This window comes from Phragmites australis, chromosome 4, assembly GCF_958298935.1.
Source record: "Phragmites australis chromosome 4, lpPhrAust1.1, whole genome shotgun sequence".
In the NCBI taxonomy this organism is placed as follows: Eukaryota; Viridiplantae; Streptophyta; class Magnoliopsida; order Poales; family Poaceae; genus Phragmites; species Phragmites australis.
Genome location: NC_084924.1, coordinates 44,303,205 through 44,311,632, shown reverse-complemented (window position 1 = coordinate 44,311,632; position 8,428 = coordinate 44,303,205). Strand labels below are relative to the sequence as shown.

At 45.6% G+C, this 8,428-nt stretch overlaps 1 protein-coding gene across 3 annotated transcripts; it reads left to right on the top strand.

Annotated features, from left to right (window-relative positions):
* Positions 1-215: 215 nt before the first annotated feature.
* LOC133916712 (protein RBL-like) lies at positions 216-4,903 on the top strand. 3 transcript variants are annotated; one of them, XM_062360517.1, is made up of 5 exons: positions 216-505; positions 1,326-1,424; positions 2,431-3,521; positions 3,619-3,883; positions 4,323-4,903. In XM_062360517.1, the coding sequence occupies exons 1-5, from the start codon at positions 487-489 to the stop codon at positions 4,565-4,567; spliced, it is 1,719 nt and encodes a 572-aa protein (XP_062216501.1). In that variant the 5' UTR covers positions 216-486; the 3' UTR covers positions 4,568-4,903. The 3 variants fall into 3 exon arrangements, with proteins under 3 accessions (XP_062216501.1, XP_062216500.1, XP_062216499.1); XM_062360516.1 differs by lacking the exon at positions 216-505 and adding an exon at positions 510-595; XM_062360515.1 differs by lacking the exon at positions 216-505 and having other exon boundaries at positions 512-1,424.
* The last annotated feature ends 3,525 nt before the right edge of the window (positions 4,904-8,428 follow it).

Here is an 8,428-nt window from a genome sequence, read left to right as displayed (position 1 = left end):
AAGAGAATCGGGAAGGGAACGAAATAAAGGGAATATGGTTGGAGATGGTCTAAGGACGGGATTCTCTCTCCTTTTCCTTCGCGATTCCCTTCGAGAAGAAGCTGTTGGAGATGAGAGGAAATAAAGGGAATGAGAACGGAGAAGGGAATCGAAAAAGGAACGAAATGAAGGGAATATGATTGGAGAGGTCTTACGGCCTTACCCTCCCCCTCCGCGCGCGCGTCGACTCGCCCTTGCTCATTCACACTTTCCGCTTCAAAATCGTGTCTGCCTCGCGGTTCCTCCCCCTCCGTCTCCCTCAACTCCCGCTACGCGCGAGTTTTTTTTCTAGGGCTTGAGCGCAGCGCCAGCGCACACGCTGCCTCCCCTTGTGGGGATCAGGCGGCAGCGCGCTCGCCTAGGGTTCCCTACCTTGGCCGATCCCTTCCTTAGGTCCTCCCTTGCGAGGGTAGCGTCGCGCCGAGGGGCGGCGGCGGCGGTGGCGCGATGAACGTGCCTATAGTCGGTGGGTTCTCCTTGCGATTCTCGTAGGGGATTTTTGCTGGGCTGGATTGGGACGTGATGATTCGGGCGAATCTTTGGGGAATCTGGTTGGGTACGTTGCGGATTCGTGATGTTTTTACGGCGATTCGAGGTGGAATTTTAGGGTTTTAGGTTGGATTTGCGGGGATTAGTGCTGCTCTGTTTCTTTCCTAGAATTCCCCCTCGTTTAGGTGATTTGAAACTCGAAATTTTGGGATTTTGGGTGGAATTACCGTACGGGTGAGTGGGTTTCGATATGCTGATAACCCCATGTTTTGCCCTAGAATGTAGGTAGTTTTCCGGTTACATTAGTGATTATTTGTTTCTGGCGAGTGCTTCTGCTGGTTTTTGTGTTTTGGTGGCACCAAAATAAAGTGTTATTTACAGGTTCAACGAGGGTTTTGGATTTAGATTGCTTCGCTAGAAGTGTCACATGTAAAATTTGTACGTCTTTGGTGCTGCTTTTCATTTGTATGCAGATGAATTGGAGAAAATCGGCAAATTTGGTCAAGTCTAGGAAATGATAGGCACATTTTCTGGCAGTTTTTTTTAATTTAATGATAAGATGCAATTCATTATGTTTCAGAGAATCAGCCAGTGTACACATCAGTAGCAGTAATATAGATTACTAAAAAAATCCCTTAAAAAAATCCCCTAAACACCACACGGCAGAGAAGGAAGTTAAGTCATGCCTGCTATTTGCGAAATACTTGTGGATAGTTTGTGTTTAGATTTCTATGTTGAGAATAAATATGAAAAAATATCTCCAATATATTTTAGTGTTCTGTTCTGTGTTGGTGTAGATCCATATCAGGGTGAATTTCCCGAGACAATTGAGGAGTACTTGCATCATGGGAGTATGAAATGCATCTCGTTTAACCGTACCGGAACTCTTCTTGCTGGTAATTATCAGTAATTGTTCCTAAGTACTTTCAAGTTAGTATTTCTTGTAATTATCTTCCTAGTTCTTGTAAAACACACTGGTTTCTTTTGTTGTGCTCAATTAGTGTTGGTTTTAACTTGTTGACTTTTTCTTCAGTTAACAAGAATTGAAATCATTTCTTCTAGTCTGGCAAAGCAATTTCTTGTGTGTCATTGCTATCTGCTCAATTAGTTCATTTTACCGGCGTGGCACCAATGGGATTATCTGCTTTCTATTGCAGTTAGTGATTACCCTGCTTTCTATACTATGCTTGAAAAGATCACCAACATTGTGTTATTTTCTTGTCCATGTGGAACATGTTTATAATGCCTTTCATTTGTTGACCCATAATTAGTGTAAACATCTAATGCAGGCTCAACTTGTTTGTTTAACCTTTTACTCTTACTTTCCTCATAGTGCAATTACCCTCAGTTGTAACATGTGCATTAAAATTAAAACAGAAGAATATACTTGCATACATGGGGAATACGGTATCCTGGATATTTATTTCTAAATAAAAACTCAAACCAAGGGTGTTGTTCATGGATGTCAGAGGATGGGAGTGAAGAATGTGTGTTAGATTAGATGTGCACCATGTATTTTGTATGTGCCTTTAGTTTTCTTTGTGGTGCACTTCTGCTTGGAGATGAGCAAAAATGGAAAAGCAACAATAGGATTTTATCATACTTTGTTCCTTTCTGCAAGTTTATAGTTACCTTGCCATTGCCAATGCTATGATACAACATGGTGATATCGGTATGACAAGGAAATGCTGTGTAGATTCTTCAAGCTAGAAGCTTTGTTTACTTTATAATCCTTAGTTTCGCATATGAAGTTAGTGCTGCATGCCTGTAAAAACTTGTGATAATTATGGATGTCAACATTGTTTATGAAATGTACCAATAGTGCTTTGGATGGTGTTTAATATATTTTGGCTGTGAAATTGTTTCCAATGATTGATAACAATGTCTGTTACATATTTTCAGCTGGATGCTCAAATGGTAGCTGTGTTATCTGGGACTTTGAAACTAGGGGACTTGCAAGAGAATTTCGTGATAAAGATTGCACTGCACCTATAACAAGCGTCTCCTGGTCCAAGTATGGCCACCGTTTGCTTGCCTCTGCTACTGACAAGTCATTGACACTTTGGGATGTGTCAACTGGGGACAAGATTGCCCGTATAACTCTTCAGCAGACTCCATTGCATGCCTGTCTTCATCCTGGTTCTCCCACCCCATCTATTTGTTTGGCATGTCCTCTGTCTTCTGCACCTCTTCTTGTTGATTTGAACACTGGAAGTACCACAGTTCTCCCTGTTTCTGTATCTGAGAATGGTAACCCCCCTGCACCTAATCCTCGTAATAAATTCGCGGATGGTACCCCACCTTTTACACCAACAGCTGCAACATTCGATAAGCACGGGGATCTGATATATGTGGGCAACTCCAAGGGAGAAATTTTAATCATAGATTCAAAAAGCATCGAGGTACATGCAGTAATTTTCATCCCTGGTGGAACTGTAGTTAAGGATATTGTTTTCAGCAGGGATGGCCAATATCTGCTGACAAATTCTAATGATCGGGTCATTAGAGTCTACAAGAATCTTCTGCCTGTTAAAGGTTCTGGAGAGGAGATTGGAAACATAAGCAACAACAATAATGACTATGAAAGGCACTATGATAAGCTAAAAGCAATTGGTGCAAGCTGCCTAGTTCTTTCTTGTGAACTTTCAGATGCCATCACAAAGATACAGTGGAAGGCGCCATGTTTCAGTGGTAATGGTGAGTGGATTGTTGGTGCTTCTGCAAACAAAGGAGAGCACAGGTTGCAAATATGGGACCAAGCAGGGCGCCTTGTAAAGATACTTGAAGGTCCAAAGGAAGCTCTCATAGATCTTGCTTGGCATCCTGTTGAACCTACAATTGCTACAGTTTCTGTAGCAGGCCTTGCATACATTTGGGCCAAGGAGCATGTAGAGAATTGGAGTGCGTTTGCTCCCGACTTTGTGGAGTTAGAAGAAAATGAAGAGTATGTTGAACGAGAGGATGAGTTTGACCTGAATGGATATGAAGAACAGGTGAACAAAAAATCTTTACTTGTCCTTTAACTGTTATTCGTGGTATGCACATGAATGATTCTCTCTCTCTCTCTCTCTCTCTAAATCCTCTCTGTAGGCTGAGGAAGTAGTGATAGATGAGAATGCTGATATTGATGTTGAGACGTGTAAGAAGAATGCAATGTTCAGTGATGTGGAGGATTCTGTGGATGAGATTGTCTTCTTGCCAGCAGTTCCTTCCCCAGATGATCCTGATGAGCAGCTGGACAAATGCCTTGGAAGCTCATCAAAGTTGGAGGACAGCAACCATTCTGGTTCTCCATCCTCAATGGATGCTGCACAGATTGGTCAGGTCATTCCTCCAGCATCAAGCCCAATGGAAGGTGAAACTATACCTTTTCTGATTTCTTGTTCTGTGCAACTGTTACTATATAGTCATCACACCTATGATTTGTTTTTTTTGTTTTCTAAATGGAATCTACTAGGACTAGCAGCGTGGTCCATTTTGATATAAAGAACTTGCAGAACATCATACCAAGAAAACCAAGTTGTGCACCCATTAGGATGAAATATTAATAGAATTTGGTCCTCAGTTTAGTTTATGCAAAGATTACGATATTACATGCATACCAACAAAACTATAGGTTACATCATATTCAAAGTAGAAGTTGCATTAGTAGCTACAGAAGGTGATGCCTTTGCAGTTAGGGATTTTGAAAACCTGAGCTTTTCATGTTGTTTCAAGTATTTGTGGATAATTAGTATCAGTATAATGCTCTCTCGCTCTCATGGACAATATTCTTGATTTTATTCCTCTGGCAGTGGATAACTCTACTGCTGAAGACCCAGCGGACGGGACAAACTCAAAGCGGAAGCGGCGGCTGTCAGCAAAGGGGCTTGAGTTGCAGCAGGCTGAGAAGGGCAAAAAACCAACTAAGAATAAGGCCAACGGCAAGTCCACGAATTCCAATGGCAAGCAGATGGAATTTGCCAATGGAAACAGCTCTGCTGTCGATGATGAAGCAACTGAGGATGATGAGGTTAACATTGATAACCAGTGTTTCTGACGGAGGACAGTAGACGGGGGAATAGGAAAAGCTATGCAGTATGCCCCCCCCCCCCCCACAACCCCAAGGGAAAGGATCTGTGGCATGCTTAGACATAATAAATGTCTTTCAAATCTGTGTTCTTGCATGTAAGTTGATGTCGCTGTTTCTCTTAGCCCGTATTTGCTCTAGATGTTTTATCGATATGGCTTCACATGTTAAGCGTAATTCCTTGGTGGCGGAGGTGATGGGTATATTGGTGAATGCTCATATGATCCTTGAGCACATGGTTTATGTTGTACATGGTGGAGACATGTTTTAAGCTATTCTCAGTTGATCAGTTAGTATACTTTCTTATATGTTGTATAGATCTAGAAAATTAGAAACAGTAAGCCACGATCCGTTGATGAAAAGTTGCAAAGGTGTTAATAGGGCTTTACAAAGGAGAAATGGAAAAGGCGGATTCAGAGGAGAAAAAGGACAAGTACAATAGTGAAGTATCCATGATAAAAAAAAAAGGAACAATCTCACGAAGGAATGTTTAGAGCGCAAGTATTTCACATGAATTTCGTGGTAAACAGTTCTATTCCCTCAGGAACAAGTAAGGTTTCCAACGGGGCCTGAAGTAGCAAACCGAGGGCTGAGCAATCCATGCTCAAAAAAAAAAAAAAGAAGAAGAAGAAGAAGAAGAAAAAAAGAGAGACCAGGTAGCAGTTGCTCACCCCTTCTATATCCGGAAAGCGGCCACCGGCGTTTGTCCATCATATGCGCGCTTAAAGCACACCGACTGCCAGTTTAATATTACACGCATATCCACTTTTAGTACTATCTAACTGCCTGTCAAATCAAATCATTCCTGCTTGCTTTCGCGTAGGGCATTGGATCGATATGCGTGCAAATTGCGTGTACGATCGCTCCATTAATATATTCTTCAGTTGATGACCGCAGAATCTGTTGGATCCGCAGGACATGGTCACCACTTGGCTCCCTCCTAATCATGCGTCCTCGTCGGCTTCTGCACGTCCCCTGGCACTCGATCTAACGACCTTTCTTCCAGTCGTGGTGATCTGTTCTTGTTATCTTATTTTCTCTCGACCGTTTCGTTCTGCTTTAATCGTACGTCGTGGTGTAATCTTCTCGGTTCCTATTTGCGATTAAGCGCGGCGTCATGGACGGGAAGCTTAGGACGTGTAGTGTTTTTTTTGGGGGGGGGGACGAAATTAAGTGGTCCTGCACGAGCATGCGGCAAATTATGTGCAAGTATGTAACTTTACAACACAAGTTTTGTGTATGCTTAGGAATTGCATGTGCTAAAGCTCAACATGTTAATCACGATATTCATAAAATACTTTAAACATTTTAGGCATGAACCAGAAAATCACTTTGAATGATCTCACTGTTGAGGAAAGAAAATATTTTTTATGAATAAAATACGGTGAGAGCCAATTCACTGAAATGACTCAAACTTGGTAGAGAAGTTGATATGGACAGAACACCAAGTGTTTCCAGAAAAATCTATTCCATTGACTTGGTGACCAAGGGTTTATATTTATACTGATATTTATAGTGTAAATATACAAATATGCTTACATGAGGTTGATAGAGATACAAGTTATTTACTGTATCACAGGGTATAGGGACATCCATGTAATTCATGGCTACAGTTGATGAGGCGGTTATCCTAGTGGTTGGTTGTTTATTTTGGCACCACACTACACCAGCTTGTCAGGCAGTCACCACTTGCGACAGCGTGTTAGGCGGCCACCACTTGACTATATTAAATGCTGGTCATTTCGCTGCAATTGGGGCGGTGACCTGCGGGCCCCTCCTGGTTGATCTTTCTGAAGGGCCGATGGCTCCGGGGGTTAGGAGGGCCCCAAAGGCATGGCCTCCGGGACCCCTTTCGGAGCCATAGGGTCCCGGAGGGGTCCTAAGCCTAATGGTCATCAGGTCTAGACTGACAAAGTCAAGGGAGCGCGAGGGTTTTTGATGGCGACCCCCAACAACAGCCCCTCGCGAGGATAGCCAGTGGTGCGGCCATCCACCCGGTACTCAGAGCAAGGCCTCTAGCGGTTTCAAGTTAGGAAGTGTCGGTCCAATGGTTAGGCAGAATGACTAATGACACTTGCGAGAGAGAACATTAAATGTAGTCTGCGCTTAGTGATAAGTGGGACGTGTGGCGTGTTGGTATTAGAGGGTCGTAGAGAGCAGTTCCGCTTCCCCATGATAATAGGGAAGTGGACGTGATAGGGCATGCGCCTGTGCCCCAAGGCGTCAACAGATCCTCCTTGGGTGGATAAAAGCAGGAGTCTTGCCAACATGCTCGCCAGCCACTGCTCCTTCACTTTCCATCACCGTCGAGCGCTCCTCGATGTATTTCTAGGGTCATCATGACTCGTTTCGGCGCTCACGGTAGGGCCAGATCCCCGCCGAGGGCCGTGCAGTGTCTGGGGACCAGGCCGCCACGCCAACAGGAGCCACAGGGGACACGAGCCCCCCACCGCTTCCGGGCATGCAACTTCGTCGCGCTAGCAAGAAGCACCCTTAGCAAACTAGCATGCTAGGGGAGTCAACCATCATCGTGGCCGATCTTGACAGGATGGTCAAGGCGGGGAAGATCCCCTCTAGGTCGGTGGCTCTCCTTCCAGTGGGACAGGCGATCTTGACCCCGTGAAGTTGTGAAGTTGTGGTTTTTGGGGCCTTCTTTGACGCGAGGCTTAGGTTCTCGGCCACGCTGCTTCTCAAAGGGGCGCTTCGCCACTTCTACATGGAGCTCCCCCAACTCTCAGCCAACGCCATCGCCTGCCTGGCCATCTTTGAATGGTCCATGCGAGCTGAGGGTTGTTAAGGTCGGGCAAGCTATTTGTTGCTACCCACGAAGCAAACTGCCAGCCGAAGCAGACAGATGGCGGGGAGATGAAGGCCCTCTATTTTGGAAGCATGAACTTCCAGCTCCAGCCGGAATATCAGGACGCATTCCCGGTGAAGGCCATAAATAACTAGTGGTACATCGGGTGGACGAAGGGGTTGTTTTATTATGATGTAGGCTTCGGATCCCCCTCTGCTCTACTAACCAGGATATTGAGTACGTCTGTACCCTGGCAGTGCATATCCCTGAGGCTCAGTTGGTCTTGAGGGTGGCACTACTTCAAAGAGTGGCCCAGAAGATGAGTATGTGTGACCTCGTAGAGGAGTTCACGATGCTGCGCATCCAGCCTCTCCAAGCGGGCTGGCACCACATCTTCGAACAAGGTGGGGAAGGTGAGCTGAATGCATATTCCAGGCCCATCGCAAGTTCTGGTGAGTCATCTTTGTTGTCTTGCTTCGAATCTGCAGATGCGAGACGCCTTTTTCTTTCAGAGAGTTGCCTCCTGCTGGACTGAGCGACCGAGATTGTAGAGAAATTCCTGGACCAGCCCTCTATCGCGGAGCGACACCAGCGCCTAGAGCTAGTGAGGAGCTGGGAGCAACATAACCGGATCTGCTCCCGCCTCGAACTGGTGGCTCCGGTATGGCCTGCTCCAGCAGAGCCCTGGGCTGCGGGAAAGCGTGGACGTGTTGCGGGCTCTACAACTTCGGCAATTTCGCACAGGGCTCGTGTACCAGCTCGGTGGCCAAGTCATCCGAGACTGTGTCAGACGGGACAAAGAGTCGAAGGCATGTGGCGAACGTTGGGTCTGCACGCGGTGCTGCTAAGGACGAGGCCCCGTCCGAGGGTGGTAATATTAGGGAGGCCCTAGCCCCTCTGGTCCCGACCAGCCATGGCTATGTTGGAGGAGGGGGCGAGGAGTCCCTGGGTAACTTGATGGCGTGGGATCTTGTTAATCCCTTTGCTAACGTGGATGTCATAGGTCCCGTGGATGTGGTGACCGAAGGCACAGG

Excerpts from the sequence above, each read along its gene's own strand:
- LOC133916712 (XM_062360515.1), top strand. The coding sequence starts at position 1,211 with ATGCCTGCTATTTGCGAAATACTTGTGGATAGTTTGTGTTTAGATTTC. Across the intron at positions 1,425-2,430 it reads TACCGGAACTCTTCTTGCTG|CTGGATGCTCAAATGGTAGC; the intron begins GTAATTATCAGT and ends ACATATTTTCAG. Across the intron at positions 3,884-4,322 it reads AGCATCAAGCCCAATGGAAG|TGGATAACTCTACTGCTGAA; the intron begins GTGAAACTATAC and ends TTCCTCTGGCAG.